Source organism: Podarcis cretensis (genome assembly GCF_951804945.1).
Source record: "Podarcis cretensis genome assembly, chromosome: 13".
In the NCBI taxonomy this organism is placed as follows: Eukaryota; Metazoa; Chordata; class Lepidosauria; order Squamata; family Lacertidae; genus Podarcis; species Podarcis cretensis.
This window is the reverse complement of record NC_137182.1, coordinates 57,453,755-57,471,914: the sequence shown is the minus strand read 5'-3', so window position 1 is coordinate 57,471,914 and position 18,160 is coordinate 57,453,755. Positions and strand designations below refer to the sequence as shown.

General features: G+C 52.2%; 1 protein-coding gene across 1 annotated transcript; it reads left to right on the top strand.

Moving 5' to 3' along the window:
* The first annotated feature begins 5,504 nt into the window (after window positions 1–5,504).
* TRAPPC14 (trafficking protein particle complex subunit 14) lies at window positions 5,505–18,136 on the top strand. Its single transcript, XM_079951933.1, has 11 exons — window positions 5,505–6,157; window positions 6,264–6,359; window positions 6,461–6,590; window positions 6,738–6,824; window positions 7,699–7,819; window positions 8,803–8,953; window positions 10,848–10,930; window positions 14,732–14,895; window positions 15,486–15,640; window positions 16,534–16,727; window positions 17,057–18,136. The coding sequence occupies exons 1-11, from the start codon at window positions 5,762–5,764 to the stop codon at window positions 17,208–17,210; spliced, it is 1,731 nt and encodes a 576-aa protein (XP_079808059.1). The 5' UTR covers window positions 5,505–5,761; the 3' UTR covers window positions 17,211–18,136.
* Window positions 18,137–18,160: the final 24 nt, after the last annotated feature.

The window sequence follows — 18,160 nt, the reverse complement described above, 5'->3', positions numbered from 1 at the left end:
CTTCCAAATCCAAAATATCTGTGTTTTCAAGAAGTAGCCAATCCTTCAGCCAGCAAAAAGCTGCTGCTTCATAATATAACTTAAAGTCCGGCAGGGCAAACCCCCCTCTTTCCTTTGCGTCAGTAAGAATTTTGTATTTTATTCTGGGCTTTTTGCCCTGCCAGACAAATCTAGAAATTTCTTTTTGCCACTTCTCAAAACAGTCCATTTTGTCAATGATTTGTAGCGTCTGAAACAAAAACAACATTCTTGGCAATACATTCATTTTGATAACAGCAATTCTACCCAGTAAGGAAAGTTTCAAGTTTGTCCAAATTTCAAGATCTTTTTTCACTTCTGACCAACACTTCTCATAATTATCTTTAAATAAATTTACATTCTTCGAAGTCAAGTTCACCCCTAGATATTTCACTTTTTTCACCAATATTAAACCTGTTTCTTCCTGAAACCTTTCCTTCTCTACTGCTGTCAAATTTTTCTCTAAAACCATAGTTTTTGATTTATTCAATTTAAAACCTGCCACCCGACCAAATTCTTGTATTATTTCCAGTGCTCTTTTAGAACTAGGGATTGGTTCCTGTAGCGTCAGTACTAGGTCATCTGCATAGGCTTTAAGTTTATAGTGTTTAACTCCGACCTGTATACCCTGAATCTGTTGGTCCCTTCTAATCATATTCAGCAAGACCTCCAGGACTGAAATAAAAAGCAAAGGGGAAATTGGGCAGCCTTGTCGTGTCCCTTTCTCTATCTTAACTACTTCCGTTACTGCATTATTCACTATTAATTTCGCCTTCTGTTCTGAGTAAATCGCGCCTATACCGTTTCCAAACCTTTCTCCAACCCCCATCCCTTGCAAATTTTTCCTCATAAAGCTCCACGAAATATTGTCAAAGGCTTTCTCCGCATCAATAAATATTAAAACAGCTTTTGTATTTATATTAACTTGTAGCTTTTCTAAAATGTCAATTAAGTTTCTCGTGTTATTTGACAATTGTCTGCCTGGGAGAAAGCCAGCTTGGTCTTTATGAATCATTGTTGCTAAAACTTTTTTCAATCTTCTAGCTAAAATATCAGCAAAAATTTTATAATCCACATTAAGTAGGGATATGGGGCGGTAGTTCTTTAGTTGTGTCTTTTCTATCTCATTTTTCGGTATAAGCGTGATGTAAGCTTCTTTCCACGACTCCGGCGCTCTTTTCCCTTCCATAATTTCATTGCCAACCTCCATTAGAGGTTGAATTAAGTAATCTTTCATGTCTTTGTAGTATTTGGAGGTTAGCCCATCCGGGCCTGGAGACTTGCCTAATTGCAGGTTCTTAATGGCACCTTCAACCTCCTGTTCAGAAATTTTGTCGTTCAATATTAATTTATTCTCTTGAGAAATTTTTTGTAATCCATTTGTTTCCAAAAATTTCTCGATTTTAATCTCATTCTGTGGCCCTTGTGAATACAGTTGTTTAAAGTATCTCTGGAAGCAGTCTTGAATCTCCCGTGGGTTTTGTATGTTTCGTCCATTTACTTCAAGATTGGTAACAGTATTTAATTTCTGTCTTTTCTTCAGCTGCCAAGCTAGCAGCTTTCCACACTTATTGGCCGATTCAAAGGTTTTTTGTCTCATTTGTTTAATTTTCCATTCTATATCCTGGTTAACCATTTTCAAATATTGTGCCTGATGTAATTTAATTTCTCGTAGAATGTCCTGTGACTTAGGTTTAGTCCTTAATCTCTTCTCGCCTTCTCTAATTTTCTCTAAAATCTTTTCTTTCTTCTCCTCTTGAAGTTTCCTCTTTATAGCATTTTGCTGGATCAAAAACCCCCTCATTACGGCTTTACTTGCATCCCAGATTACTCTTTTCTCCACGGTAGTCTTCAAATTTATCTCAAAGTAGTCTTTTAGTGTTTTTTGGGCCTTTTTCACAATTTCAGAGTCTCTAAACAAGGTGTCATTCATTCTCCATCTAAAGGAACCGGTGGGTGTTAGTTTCATATCCATCTTCACTGGGTTATGGTCGGAGCAGATTTTGGGGCAGATTTCCACCTTTCGAATCTTGGGTGCCATCTTTCGAATCTTGGGTGCCAATTGGTGCTGGTTAGAGGGCAGAGCCGGGCATGCTCTGGCCATGAGGGGGGGGGGCTCTTTGGCTGGGGGCTGAGGCTGGTCCTGCAGGTGGGGTGGGGGGAGGGCATGTGTTTCCTGGGAGCCAGAAGTGTTCATGGGCCCCAGCATGCCCCAAGGGGCTGGTGACAGATGCCCACCTGGTCCTATATGCCAAGGCAGGAGTGCCAACTTGGCCCTATGATCATGGGTTCCCAGGGCCGTGGGTGCCATGCAGCATGCAGGGCCCTGGCACCAAAATTGGTGGGTGCCCAGCCCCTTTGTGGGGAATTTTGTGGGTGCTTGGGCACCCAGGCCTCAGGGAGTCCCAAGACATCCTTTGGAGGCGAGAGGCTGCACATCAGCAGGTATTCCTTTGGTCTTTTAGGCTCCAGCTGCCACAGCCCCAGCCTTCATCCAGGCAGTGACCTCAAGACACGTTGGACTACAGCTCCCATGATGGGAGTTATAGTTCAAAATGTCTGGAAGGCACCAGACTGGCCAAGGCTGCTCCCTTCTCTCCATAGCCAAGGAGGCCACATACAAAGAGCTGCTAGCTGGGCTGGAGGGAAAGGAAGACCCCCAGTCCAACCTCCCCTCCCCCACCCAAGCCACCATTGATCAGTTTCGATTGGGGACTGTGGAGCTTCTTCCCACCAGCAGTGGGCGCTGTTGGGCTCTTCCTCCCAGCACTTATGACACGGCTGGATCCACTGATCCCACCCCAAGGCAGTTTAGGGCTTGGTGTTTGTTGTTCTCTTTTTCAAGGATGTTACTCTTAACCATTTTTTTTAAAGGGGGAAAATCCTTTTTTGTTTCTTTTTGGTCCTTTTTCAATAGATTGAAATGCTATTGGCTGCTTGGTGTGCTCCACGTTTCATCTTCTTTCCATCCTTCCTGCCTGCATTTCTGGAGTTGCTCAGCAGTGACCTGGAGTTTGTTTGTTTGTTTATTATTACTTACTGCATCTGTATTCCTAGAATCAGAGTTGGAAGGGACCCAAGGGTCATCTAGCCCCACCCTTTGCAATGCAGGAATCTCATCTCGGGCATCCCTGACAGGTGGCCGCTCCAAGGAGCCCAAGGGGATGGATGTACAACCCCCCTGTGAGGGAGACTGAAAGGCAGGGACACCCAGGGAGCATCATGGCTAGGCTTGACCATTCCTGACAGGTCCTGGTTTCCGGGTGCAAAAATGGTGTCAGGGGGGAATTTTGCTGAATTGACAAAATGTCAGGGCAAACACAGGTGTATGGCAACGTGATGGTAAAAGCAGCAGAAGCTCCAAAAGTTAAATCCAGACAAATGGGACTATGGGGTGCGGTGCTCATCTCACTTCAGGCCGAGGGACGAGGCTGGCACTGGTCTAAACCACTGCGCCTCTTGGGCTTGCCAATCAGAAGGTCCAGAAAGTCTGCAGTTCGAATCCACATGACAGGGTGAGCTCCCATTGCTTTGTCCCAGCAGCTCATGCACTGTATATATTGCATCAGGAGGGCACCTGCGCCGGGTCCTTGAGATGCCCGACTGGGCCACAGCTGCACTTGCCTTAGTTGCCTCAGACACGTCAGCCGGCCCAAGTTGCTGCAGCCAGACTGCTGACCAGGGCTGGTTACTGGGTTGCCACAGTCCCAATGACCGGTCTACAGTTTTTCCAGGCACAAGTCAAAGTGCCGCTTTTGACGTAGAAGCAGGCTGTCTCAAAGACCCTGTTCCCCATGGGAACCTGCCCTGGTTTTGAGATCTTCCAGGAAGACCCTTTTCCTGCTCCTGCCATCCTCAAGGCACCCTTGGTGGAGACTTGGCAGGTGGCTTTGTCATGGTGGCTGCTGCCAGACAACTTTGGAACTCCCTCCCTAGAGAAGCCAAACTGGCTCCCTCCTTGCCCTTCTGCTGGCAGGTGAAGACCTTGTTCCAACAGGCTTTGGATAAATGGCTGCTTTTAATGAAACAGCTGGTGCTATGCAGTTCTCACTGGGATTGTATGTTGTTAATAAACGTGTGTGTGGTACAGACACGCACATAAAAAGGCGGGGCATAAATATTTTATCCTTTAGCTTTATTTTATCCTCATCATAAGGGATAACTTTATTCTGATTTTAGAAGACATCCACAGAAGCCCTTTGACCTCTAATTGAGGATGACAAAGTGTCCATTCCTTGGACTTCTTGTGGCTGCTCCGCACACTCATATATTTTCGTTCCCTCACAAGTGAATGTGCATCTATGAATCTGTAAGCAACCCTAGAAAGATGCAGAGCATTAAGACGCAGAACAGCTCAGGTCATGAGAGCAGCAGCGCTTGAATGTAGGAGAGATACAGTTTCCCTGCAAAGGCCTGGACTATCCAAAAGGTCTTTGGTGGATTCTGGAAAGGTGTGTGGTGGAGCACCCTGGGAAGAGCATCCCACAATTTGGGTGGGGGTCACCCCCAGAATGCCAACCCCACATGAGTGAGGGCTGGATAAGGGCACCTGAGGAAGCCCCATTGGACTAGGGCAATAGGAGAAGAGCCCTACAACACCTGGATGCGACCACCAGGATGCTTTGAATCAGGCATCCTGTGACCAGGCAGAGGGAAGCCCACCAGCAGGCCATGAGTGCGAAAGCTGCTCCAGGCAGGTGTGTTGCCAGCTCAAGTCAGGAAGAGCCTCTAGGCTCACTATTGCACCCCCAGGATCTCTGCCTCTGAAAGTTGCCGCTCTGGGACCCCCTGCAACCCCCCGATCAAATCCTGGAGTTTTTATGCGGCAAATATTCTGGCATTCTGCCCCATCCCCCACCCCGCAGATGACCCTCCAGGGGGCAGAAGGGGTCCAGGAGCCTGTAGGAAGCGGAAGGAGGCATGGACCGCCCGCCAGGAATCCATCGCGAATGCGAGATCTCCTTTATTGCCGTTGTTCTGACCTTCACGATCATATCACCCGCAGAGGAACGCAATTATTAATACCTGCGTGGATGCAACGATGAGGCCAAATGCGTCTCTCCATTAAAATGCACCAGAAGAATACAGGAATGAGCTGCGGTCGCAAAAAAGGGGATGTTGCAGAGGCACCCGGGAAACCAGTCCCACCCGGGGCCGCGCTCGCCTGCCCGCCTCCGGGGAGTCCCTGGCACCTGCTCAGAGACTCCAGCCCCGAGGCCGAGGGTCCCCGGAGGGAGCAGCATTGCCGTAGGGGAGGGGCCGACAGAGCCAACGAGGAGGAGGAGGAGGGGAGCGCATCCCCTCTCCCCCCTCCCTCCTCCCCCTTCCTCTTTCTTTCATTCTCTCCCTTCCTCCTTCCTTCTTTCCTGGCTCGCTCCGCCCCGCCCCGCCCCGCCGCGCCGCACAGCCCGGCCTCCCCCCGCCCCCCCCCCCGCCGCACCGGCGCCTCCCTCCCTCCCTCTCTCGCTCTTCCTTCTTGATCTTTGCCCCCCCCCCCCGCGCCGCCGAGAATTTGCCCCCCTTTCCCCATCTCTGCTCCGCATCTCTTCCACCTCCCTCGGAGGCGGATCCCCCTGCCCCTCCGAGCGTAACCCCCCTCCCTTCCTTCTCTCCCTCCCCCTCCCCCTCCCTCTTCCTTGCTGATCTCTCCCCCCCCCCCCGCCGGGAATCCGCCCTCCGTCCCCGCATCTGTGGGGCTCCCTCTCCTCCGCCCCCCTCGGATGTGGACCCCCCTGCACCTGCTATGGAGTCCCAGTGCGACTACTTCATGTATTTCCCGGCCGTGCCCTTCCCGGCGCGGGAGGTGCTGCTGGGCGAGCCCGGGCGCTACCGGGCGCTGCCGCGACGCAACCACCTTTACCTGGGCGAGACGGTCCGCTTCCTGCTGGTGCTTCGCTGCCGGCCCGGGGGCGCCGGTGGGGAGGGTGGCGGGAGGGCGCCCTGGGGGGAGCTGGCCGGGTCCCTCTCTGCCCTGGCCAGCGTTAGCCCCGGGGCCAGCCTGGGCGGCGAGGCGACGCTGGGCGGAGAGCCCGAGCCGACCCGCGAAGACGACGAGGACACGGCCCCGGGGAGCCTCTTCCGCGACTGCCGGGCGCTGCTGACCCACGGCCAGGGGACCCCCGGGAGACCCGCCGCAGGAGTAAGGCCCGGAGCGGACGCGGGTGGCGGGGCGGTGAGGCGGAGTGCCGTGCGGGAGGGAGGAATCTGGATCCGGCCCGCTGACGCTTCCCTCCCGGCCCGCGCAGGTGCCCATGGAAGAGCCCATCGTGTCCACGGACGAGGTCATCTTCCCCCTGACCATCTGCCTGGACAAGCTGCCCCCCACCACCGTCAAGGCCAAGGTGAGACCCGGGCGGGGAAAGGAGAGGAGGGGGAGGCGCACCTGGGTGGACACCCCACTCCCACCCCTCTAAACACCCACGGATCGTTTTTGCGCTTCCAGATCGTGGTGACGGTTTGGAAGCGGGACCAGGAGAAGGCGGAGGTGCGGGAGCGCGGGTACCTCAGCATCCTGCAGGATCGGGCCCCCTCGCAGACATTCCGGGAAGAGCAGGGGGCTTTCAAGGCGCAAGGTGAGCGCTCAAGACCCAGAACCCACTCCCCCCAGCACCTCTGAACTGAGAGGAGCGTGGGGGTCTCTCTCCACCTGCCTTCCCAAAAATTCCTCTTAGGTGCGTGGGGCGGGTATCACCCTCTGACCTTTGACCCCCTCCCTGCAGTGAGCACCATGCTGACCGTCCTGCCCCCTCCGGAGCTCAAGTGCCAACCCCTGAATGTGTCGGGGAAACACCTGACGGTACTAAAAGGTGCGTGGATGGAGGGAGCAGGGGGGAGAGCCAACGTGGGGGCATTTGGGGGAAATGTGGGGAGCAGCTGGAGCAGGGGCATGATGGGGGCGGGGGGCCTCTCCATCTTCCAGGGACCTGCCAATGGCCAGGCTCTGCCCTTTCCTGGGGATGGTGCCCCCCCCCATATGTGTAAGCAGGGCTGGAGGACCGACATCCTCTCCCCCACCAACTGGAGGGTCTCTAAGGGAAGGCTGGGTGCAGAGAACCTCTGGAGAGCTGAGCACCTGCAGGCTCAGGCCCAAGGCTCAGGCCCCACCTGGAGTCCAGCCTTCTCTTCTCACACTGGACCAGCCAAGCATCTAATATGGGGAAGAGTGAAAGGAGGGCCCCATTCTAGGTTCCTCCTCACAAGATCATAGAGACCCATGCTGAATCAGGTCCAGGGGGGCTCACCTAGGCCAACACCCTGTCCTCACAGTGGCCAAATGCCCCTTGGAACCAGGAAATCCAGATAGACTGTCTCTGGACCTGGAGGTTCCATTGGATCATCAGAAGAAGCTGCTTGATCAAGCACACAGGTGTCCTGGAAAGTCCAGCTGATCACGGTTTCTCTCTCTCTCTCCACCCCCAACATTCCTGCTGTGATGATGGGGGCCGCCAGGCTGATGATCCAGGGACTCCCTCGGAGGAGTTGAACTCCTGACTAGAAGCCACCAGTAGCCCTCTCCTCCTCCATGAATGTGTCCAGTCCTTGCCATCCAGGTGGGCAGCCATTGCTGCCTCCTGTGGGAGGGAGTTCCATAGATTAATGATGCACGCCATCTTTGGATCCCAGGACCTTTCCCCTGCCTTTAATCTTTTGCACACCCACCCTCTTTTCCCCCACCTCCAGTTTTGAATGCAGCCTCGCAGGAGGAGCTCTCTGTGTGGGATGTGCGGATCCTGCCCAATTTCAACACCAGTTACCTTCCTATGATGCCAGATGGGTCCGTCTTGCTGGTTGATGATGTCTGGTAAGGGAACAGTTCATGGGAGGGCAGTCAGCTGGAGCTGGTGACCCCCCAATCTGCCATTGTGGCCTGGAAAGGCCTCCATTCAGGGGCTTTTGACCTTTGGTCCCCACCCTGCACTCAGGTCTCACCTGTGGCTCCTAGAAGCTGTCAGCAGGTGACAGCAGCCACACTCTGGGAGTGTCTTCGACTGGCCAGCTCAGACAGGTGAGGTTGGCTAATGGGTCTCAAACCCCCAGAGAGTTAGGGGCTTCCCCTGTGTGCCCTCAGGCTCTGGTAGATTGAGCAGATGGGATCAAGAAGGGGTTCAACGGTCAAGAAGACAGTTTCTGCTCCTGCTGTGGATGAAGAAGGTGAGGGGCAGGTGGGGCTCGTCCGCCTGGGAAGGGAGCCCCTCTAAGGGAAGGAAAACTCTGATCCTAAACCTCTGCTGCCTTGCAGGATATTTGAGGGGGAAGAAATGGCTAAGGAGTAAACCCTATGCAAATCCAGAGTAGAGTCCCTAAGATGCTTGCATGGCGCCTTGCACTGGCGGAGGAAAAGGGGTGCTGGCGCCACGCCCCCGCAGGCAGCACACCACATTCCTGGGCGCGCACACCATGCCCCTGCGGGCAGCGTTCCACACCCCCAGGACCACTGGTGCTTTGTATGCCTCCTTCTGGCAACTCCTGCAGCCCAGCTGGTGGCAAACATCTTGCTCTGCTTTCCTTTGGAGCCCATCAGCCAGGCCAAGAAGGGGGTGTTGTCGTCTGGGAAGCCCAGGCCCTCCAGACACACAGCCTTGGGGAGGTCACTTCAGTGCTGCTGACGCAGCTTACTCAGGATTGCAGGGGGTTGGGCTGGATGACCCTTGGGGACCCCTCCAAATTCTTCAGTCCTACAATTCTACAGGGACGGGGCAGTTGGAGGGATGGAGGCAGGAGTCTTGGAAGGTGGGGGCCTCTTTCCTCCCCTGTTTACCCCTCTTTCTCCCCCTTTCTCTCCAGCCACCAGTCGGGTGAGGTGTCCATGGCCTCCTTCTCCCGGGTGCCCTCGGCCACAGCCTCCTGCCCCTGCTCCCTGCGGGCCCTGGAGGAGCAGAACTTCCTCTTCCAGCTGCAGGCCCCCGAGCAGCCCCCGCCAGACAGCGCCAAGGAGGTGAGGGTCTGCCCACGCGGCTGGGACCCACCCCACTGGCACCCGGTGGAGGGGGGATCAGGGGGGGTCTGCCTTGCTGCCAGGATTGCTGCCACCTCCTCAAGGCAGACACTGGGCTTCTCCAAGAAGCATCTCACATTTCAGGGCAGGATAGGATAGTCTTGTATGAAGAAAATAAGGGGTTCTTTGGTCCAGTGGTCCATTCTTATTAAGTTTCGAATGCATTACACAAGCAATATGTTTACTGATGCCTTATCTATTCAGCAATCCTCTCCACAAGTTCTGGTGTTGGGGGTGGAATAAAAGTATCTTCTGTCTCATTTATAAAGGAAAAGAAAGGAAGCAAAGTTCACCGAAAGCAGGTCTCCCTGCAGCGCGTTTCGTTCCCCTTCTGGGATGAGTGAGGCATTCTGATACAGCCCCATTCCAAATATTATTTAGCCAGACTTCAAGGGGGAATTCCATAAATTGTTGCCAGTTTCAGGCTAGTGTTAATTGCACTGCTGATTAAAAAAAAAAATCAATTTCTGCATTGACAGTTATTGTTTAAATTTGAGCCTAATGATAACAAGGCAAGAGCTGAATTGGAAAACATTTATTTATTTATTTGCAGAATATAGATAGGTATATTTTCAAAACAAGAGCAAGAGTAAGGCTTTTGTGTTGACGAGATGAAAGTTTGTCCACCTTAAATTAGACCTCATATAAATGAGAAACATGGACAGCTTCTCTGTTGCCAAAACATGAGAAATGCAACACGGGAGCATGCCTCTGGGCTCTTGTGGCATATACGACCAGAAACAGTATCCCAGCCTCTCTTCGAGAGCACTGGCTGTTCTTCAACTCTGACAAATATGAAAGATCAGAGAAGAGAAAGGCTTCTTTGTGTCAAGGAGGAGAGGAGGGCTTCTTTGTCTCAAATTAGGCCTAAGATAAATGAGATTGCCCAGCAAAGGCAGGCTCACGCCTCTCACTGACTTTGTATACCTCCTGAAGGTACATATGGAATAGACTCATTTATAAATATATTTTGGGGAGGATGCATGTATTTTCTCTAGCTCCATTGCTTTATGCTTTCTAGGTGTCCCGTGATCACACTACAAAGTAGTTGCCTGGAGCTGCTTCTTTTTGTATTTCTTATCCATAAAAAATTCAGTGCAGTGCAAGAACATTTTTGTTCTGAACATCTGACCCAGAGAAAGAAGTCTGAGAGCCATTGGACTAAATGTCCCTTGGGAATCCCTTCCTTCTGGGATTCTTTGAAGGAGGGGCCATGGGGGGAGAGGCGGGATGTGCTGCATGGGGTGGGTAGGACCAGCATGTCTGCCAATCATTTCCTGCCTGCCAATAATTTTAAGGGGTGAAACTTAATTTTTGCAGCGAGGGGTCTTAAAAATATATTTGGGTGCGAGGAATCCATATCTGCTATTATTTTAGGGAGATTGGATGACAGTTAGCTTGGTAAGTCTATATTTGATTAAGAAGCACATAAACTGTTCTCAGAAAACCAAATAATTTTTAATTTTGCCTTCTGAAAGGTAGGCAACAAGTAATATAAAATATGCAATGCATACTATATAAATAAAAGTAATAATTTTAGTATATAATATAACTGCAAGTACTTGACACTCATTTTTAATTATCTCTAGGGCATTTTACATGTTTTACTAACCAAGCAGAACTAAATTGCTTTAATTTAACCAAAATATCTCTTGAATTCCTAAGTCCTGTCACACCTCATTTTTGCGCACCTCATTTTTGGAAGTTGCCAGTTGAAAAATGCAGCATGCCCTCCTGATTTGTTTGAGATTCCTGCCTCGCAGAGGGTTTGACTGGATGACCCTCAGGGTCCCTTCCCACTTGACCATCCTATGGCTCTCTGGTTTAATCGCAGGGCCTGGAAGTCCCTCTCATCGCTGTGGTCCAGTGGTCAACCCCAAAGCTGCCTTTCACCGCCAGCATCTACACCCACTACAGGTAAGGGACCTTGAAAAGATGATCAGACATGATATCTGAAACCGCTTCTTAAAAAAACATCTTTAGACCCGGCCAATTTGGCCAACTATCGCCCAGTCTCAAATCTTCCATTCTTGGGCAAGGTGATTGAGCGGGTGGTTGCTGAACAACTCCAAGCACGCCTGGAGGAAACGGACCATTTGGATCCCTTCCAATCGGGATTCAGGCCTCACCATGGGACTGAAACTGCCTTGGTCGCGCTGGTTGATGATCTCCGGCGGGCTAGGGACAAAGGTGAGAGCTGTTTCCTAGTTTTGCTGGATCTCTCAGCGGCCTTTGACACCATCGACCATAACATCCTTCTGGACCGTCTAGAGGGGCTGGGAGCTGGGGGCACTGTTATACAGTGGTTCCGCTCCTTCCTCCTGGGCCGTGTTCAGAAAGTGGTGGTGGGGGATGAGTGTTCAGACCCTTGGGCCCTCACTTGTGGGGTACCTCAGGGTTCCGTCCTCTCCCCCATGCTTTTTAACATCTATATGAAGCCGCTGGGAGAGATCATCAGGGGGTTTGGACTGGGTGTTCATCAGTATGCAGATGACACCCAGCTCTACCTCTCCTTTAAATCAGAACCAGTGAAGGCGGTGAAGGTCCTGTGTGAGTGCCTGGAGGCGGTTGGAGGTTGGATGGCGGCTAACAGATTGAGGTTGAATCCTGACAAGACAGAAGTACTGTTTTTGGGGGACAGGAGGCGGGCAGGTGTGGAGGATTCCCTGGTCCTGAATGGGGTAACTGTGCCCCTGAAGGACCAGGTGCGCAGCCTGGGAGTCATTTTGGACTCACAGCTGTCCATGGAGGCGCAGGTTAACTCTGTGTCCAGGGCAGCTGTCTACCAGCTCCACCTGGTACGCAGGCTAAGACCCTACCTTCCCGCGGACTGTCTCGCCAGAGTGGTGCATGCTCTGGTTATCTCACGCTTGGACTACTGCAACGCGCTCTACGTGGGGCTACCTTTGAAGGTGACCCGGAAACTGCAATTAATCCAGAATGCGGCAGCTAGACTGGTGACTGGGAGTGGCCGCCGGGACCACATAACACCGGTTCTGAGAGATCTGCACTGGCTCCCAGTACGTTTCCGAGCACGATTCAAAGTGTTGGTGCTGACCTTTAAAGCCCTAAACGGCCTCGGTCCTGTATACCTGAAGGAGCATCTCCACCCCCATCGTTCAGCCCGGACACTGAGATCCAGCGCCGAGGGCCTTCTGGCGGTTCCCTCATTGCGAGAAGTGAGGCTACAGGGAACCAGGCAGAGGGCCTTCTCGGTAGTGGCGCCCGACCTGTGGAACGCCCTCCCATCAGATGTCAAAGAGATAAAGAATTACCTGACATTCAGAAGACATCTTAAGGCAGCCCTGTTCAGGGAAGTTTTTAATATGTAATGCTGTATTGTTTTTAACACTGATTGGGAGCCGCCCAGAGTGGCTGGGGAAACTCAGCCAGATGGGCGGGGTATAAATAATAAATTATTATTATTATTATTATTATATCAAAGCAGAAAAGAAAGTCAAATATTTGGGAGTGTGGTTTGACCCAGAAACTTGAACCTATTTCAAGTTAAGTATGTAGAGACTTGGCTTGAAATTTTAAAAAGACCTCGAAAAGTTTTCCTCACCCCTCCCTGATTTCTTAAATAATAATAAATAAATAAAAAGATCTTGAGAAATGGAACCGAATGAAGCTTTCGTTTCTAGGGAGAATATCTGCGATCAAAATGAACTTTCTCTCCAAGATGCTTTTTCTGTTTCAGGCCTTCCAGTATTTAGTGGCACTCACTGCTTAAAGCAATGGAAAAAGGACGTAGCTAATTTAATCTGGCAGGGGGAAAAGCCCTGGACTAAATATGAAATTTTAATTGACATAAAGAATAGGGGGTGTGGATTTGGGCTCCCAGACTTGAAAATGTATTATGAAGAGGCTTGTTTATGTTGGATGAAAGAGTGGGTAGAGTTGAAAAACACAAATGTTCTGAACCTGGAAGGATTCGACCTGATGTATGGATGACACACTTGCCTGTGCTATGACAAAGCCAAAGTTCACAAGAGAGTTCATAATCACGTGATAAAGAATAATCTATATAAAGTGTGGGTGAGATATAAAGACCTCCTAGAAAGGAAGACCCCCTGGTGGATCTCCCCTAGGGAGACAGTTGCAGTTAAAAAACTAAAGCTGAGTAACAATTGGGGTACATACAGGGACCTCCTTGAAATCAAAGAGGACTCTATAGGACTTTAAAAAACAAAAGAGGAGCAAAGCTGGATTCCAGACTGGTTCCAGTACTTTCAAATGCACTAGGACTTTAGGAAAGATAAAGACAAAGGTTTTTTTGGAAGGGAAAGAATTCAGGAAAGCAGTATTGGGAAATAATAAAAAACTAATATCTAGACTTTATCAAATTTTACTGGAATGGGAGATCAAAGACAAGATGGTCAAGGAAGTATTGATACACTGGGCTATTGATACTGGACACAACATTGAAACATTGAAATTTCAGCCTGGGAGAAGCTATGGAACAAAATTATTAATATTTTGGCTTGCTACCTGATAAAAGAAAATATGCTGTACAGGTGAAACCTGACCCCCAATAATCTTGCTAGTTTTACAGATGAGGGTCTAACCTCTGCTGGAAATACTCAGAGGTTGAGGAATCCTTTATCCATATGTGAGGGCAGTGTAAACTTGCCCCAAAGGTCTGGGGGATAGTCTATGACCAGCTTATAAAAATTCTCCAGATCACGTTTCCAAAAAACCCAGAAGCTTTTCTACTAGCGATGATTGGAGATGAGATCCCTACAGAGGTTCATAACCTATTCCTCTATGTGACGGCTGCAGCCAGACTAGAACATGCCAGAAGTTGGAAAGGAAAAGAAATTCCAGCTAAAGAACAACGGCTGCAGAAACTAATAGAATTTGCGGAACTCACAAATCTCACAGCCAAAATAAAAAACGAAGATGGGGGGAAAACAAAGGGATGGGAAAGCTTTGGGAAATATTTAAAAAAATATGATGCTAAAATCAATCTACAAGTAGGGGGTGTATAAACAACAAATATAACGAAGGACTACAAGGAGAAAACTAGGGTGGAGTTACAAATCAATATGCAGCCAAAACTAGGTTTATTAAGAATGCCATGGAAGGGAAGGTTGGGAAGTCTGTACAAAACCTCCATATGATGGTTTAAAAAAAGAGGATCAGGCATAGTCCTGCAAGAAGAGAAGGAAATACAGGGCTACTGGACTTGGTCACGTCACAGAGTGACAGCAGCAAAGGGGGGAAGGCCCACCCGCAATTGGCTGGACCTCCACCCACTTCGTCCACAAGGTGTTTCTCTCAGTCATGCAGAAATCTTGAGCTGCGATTCCTGCCCTGCCAGGGGTGGGTGGGCTAGATGGCCCTTGGGGTTCCTCTCAACTTCATGAAGACGATGGACGCTGCCTCCCCGCTGCTGGCTGCCCATCTTGCTGCCACATCTTGACTTCCGCGCTCATGTTCCCAGGGACGAAGGGGACCTGGCCCCCCAGGTGGGGTGGGGTGGGGTGGGGCAGGACCCTGCCCCTGACTGCACCTCCCTGCACCTCCCTGCCCTGACACTCAGCACAGCTTCCCTTACTCCCTTAAGCTGCTAAATGCTTTGAATGTTTGATTCTTTCTTATGTTTTTATATGTTCTGGAAGCCCAGCCAGATGGGTGCCGTCTTCTTCACCTTCTTCTTCTTCTTCTTCTTCTTCTTCTTCTTCTTCTTCTTCTTCTTCTTCTTCTTCTTCTTAGGCTCCCCAGCATCCGCCTGGCCCGCCCCCGATTCGTCATGACAGCCGAGTGCGAGTCTCCGGTCGCCCTTCACCGCCGCTTCACCGTCACCTACACCCTCATCAACAACCTGCAGGACTTCCTGGCTGTGCGTCTGGTGTGGACTCCAGAGAGTGCGGCTGCTGGTGAGAGCATGGTGGGCTGGGCTGGATGACCTTTGGTGGCCCCCACCCAGCCCAACCATTCCATAATTCTATGGCGGTCTCTCCTTCCTTGGAGGATCGCCACCTGTCAGGCATTCTTTTGTGACCCTTGGGGTCTATGATTCCATGATTCTTCCCTGTGGAGGAGGCTGGCTGGCTGACGGGGCGGGTGAGAGAGGCAGGGCTTCTCTGCGATCCCTGGATGACCCTGAGTCTCCATGATTCTATGAGTCCTGCCTGGAAATACTTTATTGGAAGGTCTTTAGGGAGATGCTGGGGAGCCATTTCTCAGGGATTCTTTAGCAGTGGACTAGATGACCACTGGGGATCCCTTCCAACTCTACAATTCTCCGGCCAGGAAGAGTTGTCTTGGTCCTGGGGGGAGGGGGGCTGGAGCATGAGCAAGTGGATGACAAAGAGCTCCTGGGCCATGCTTACAGGGAACAGAGCCTCCAAGCTCAGGGACAGTCTGCCCGCAAAAGCGGGAGCTGGTGGTTCTCGCTTATGGGCTTCTCTGGGGCATCTCAGGTGGGACAAGGCTGCTGCCCTTTCCTTTTCCTGACACCCCCCAGGCAAGAAGCTGTCCCGCGAGGAACGGCGCGCCATCCAGGACGCCCAGGATGCCATCGTCTGCCACACGCCGCTCAACAACTTGGGGTTCTCCCGGAAGGGCAGCGCCCGGACTTTCTGCGTCACCTTCCAGGCGCTGCGTGCCGGGTTGTACGAGGTAAGAAGCCCCTGTGCACCAGCACATGCTTCCATCCGGGCTCTGGGGCTCCTTTCTGCGGGGGGGGGGGGGGGGCTGGGCTGCATGGCCCTTGGGGGATTCTTGACAATGCTGTGGCTGAACGCGGGCAGATTTGGGAAAGGTAAAAGAAAGACCTTCTCCGCACAGCACAGTTAACCTGTGGAACTCCCTCCCACAAGAGGGATGGCATTAAGAGAGGATAGGACCCTGCAGGAAGATGGACTTTCCTTCATCTGTCCCAAATCTTCCCAGGGGCTGGTAGCTGTCACAGCCCCCTCCATGAATCTGCCCAACCCTCTTTTAAAGCCATCCAAGTGGATGGCCAGTGCTGCTTCCCGTGGCAGTGAGTTCCAGAGTTCTACTCTTGCAAGGTGGCCCCAGTTGCTGGAAACCACAGGCAGGGAGAGAGTGGTTATTGTGCTTGGATTTTGCTTGCGGGAATCTCACAATGGGCATCAGGTTGGCCACTGAGAGAAGACGCTGCCTGGTCATCTCTCATGGCTGCTTGAGCTGAGATTCCCCCCAGGGTCCCTTTCAGCCCTGGAACACTATGGTTCTAAGGGTCTGTGACTGGATGGGCCCCTTTGGCCCAGCAGGCCCTTCTGATGTCCTTCTGGCAGAGTGGAGATGGGATTGTGGGGCTCTGAGGAGGACCTTGCTGGCGTCTGTGCTCAGGCTGGTCTGATGGGCAGCCAAGCCCTTCCTTCTGGACCTGCTGAGTTGCAGGGAGATGGGCTGGATGACCCTCAGAGCTCCCTCCCAACTCTACAGTCCACTGCTATTGGGAAGCAGCAGCAGCAGCTCTGTTTGACACTGCCCAGCTGCAGAAGGAATGGACCTCTTTCTCTTTCTCCTTCTTTGCTCCCCGGAAGCTCTCCCAGCACATGAAGCTGAAGCTGCAGTTCACCGCCAGCGTCTCGAACCCACCTCCCGAGGCCCGGCCTGTCTCCCGCAAGAGCAGCCCAGGCAGCCCGGCTGTCCGGGAGCTGGTGGAGCGTCACCAGGCCAGCCTGGGCCGCTCGCAGAGCTTCTCCCACCAGCAGCCGGCCAGGGGCCACCTCATGAGGTGGGTGCAGGGGGTTTGGCTAGATGACCCTGTGGGGTCCCTTCCAATTCTACAATCCATGATTCTCACTCTTTCAGGGAACAGGAAGGGAGGGTAATGAAGGAGGCTGACTGAAGGGGCAGGACTCCGGGGGTTGGGCTAGATGACCACTGGGAGCAACACTCCAGTTCTGTGTCCTCCTCTTTGGGGACCCGGGAGGAAGGGTAGTGGAGGAGGGTGGGCTGAAGGGGGCAGACAAGAGAGGCAGGGCTCCTGGGTTCTCCTGGGGGTCGGCCAAGGCCCCCCTGCCCCCCCCCCACTGAGGCCTCTGTTTCTCTCCCCCTCCACAGGTCAGGCAGTGTCATGGAGCGCAGAGCAATCACTCCCCCCGTGGGCTCCCCTGTGGGGCGCCCCCTCTACCTGCCCCCTGACAAGGCTGCCCTTTCCCTGGACAAGATTGCCAAGCGGGAGTGCAAGGTGCTGGTGGTGGCCCCCGTCACGTGAGGTGGGGGGCAGAGACCCCACCCCCTTCCCTGCTCTCCTCCAAAAGGGAGACGCTGCCTCCTGCCTTGCAAGGGAACAAACCTCCTGTCACCCCCGCTCCCAAACCTGCAAACGCCCCAGTGCTGCCCCCCATGGAATAAAAGCCGCGCATGTGACCCCCCCAGGAAAAATCTCAGCACACCCAATAAATGTGGGGGGACCTTCCACTTCTCTCCGCTATTCCCTTTCCCTTGTGGGGGCTCAGAGCTGCAGCCCCCCCCATGAGACAACCCCCTCACTGTGCCATCTCCCACTCTCCTTCTGGGGTTTTTGGCTGCTCCCCCTCCCCACATTTGCTCCTTCAAAATGGGGGACACATACCCCCAACCTCATTGACTTCGTCCTCCACGGTGTGTGCAAATGAGGCCAAGCATCTGGGGGGGGGCAGCTCCCCCAATTGCCCCATGCTGAGGATCAGGAATCAGCTGCTGCTGCTAAACCTTGGAGCTTGACAGTACACCCACTGTACACCCACTGGACAGCTGCATTGCAGAGGGTTGGACTAGATGACCCTCGGGGTCCCTCCCAACGCTACAGGTCTATGGTTATGGGACGAATCTGTGCTGCCCCCTGCTGGTGGAGGGGTACCTTTGCTGCTGCGGATCTTCTGGATCACACTGGATTGTGCCACTTCTGAGGACTGGGAAGGGGGCAGATTTCTCTTACACCCCACCCCATTTCACACTGGCAGCTGCTACATCCACGGGAGAGGGGTGGGCAGGCCTCCACCCCAGCCCCTCCTGCCACCTCAGGCCAAAGGGCCCCATTCCATTGCACTTTATTTAATTTTTATGTTATTTATATATTTTTTTATTATTATTTGCCTCCAAAGCATCTCCGACTCCACGTTGTGTGTTTTGCAAATAAACTGCGCTGGCTGGGGGAAAGCGTTGGTGTGTTTTGGGGGGGGG

What these genes read in the sequence shown, in the direction of transcription:
- TRAPPC14 (XM_079951933.1), top strand. Translation starts at nt 5,762, where the DNA reads ATGGAGTCCCAGTGCGACTACTTCATGTATTTCCCGGCCGTGCCCTTC. An exon ending in CCACCACCGTCAAGGCCAAG is followed by an intron (nt 6,360 to 6,460) that starts GTGAGACCCGGG and finishes TTGCGCTTCCAG; the next exon opens with ATCGTGGTGACGGTTTGGAA. An exon ending in GCCAGGGGCCACCTCATGAG is followed by an intron (nt 16,728 to 17,056) that starts GTGGGTGCAGGG and finishes CCCCCTCCACAG; the next exon opens with GTCAGGCAGTGTCATGGAGC.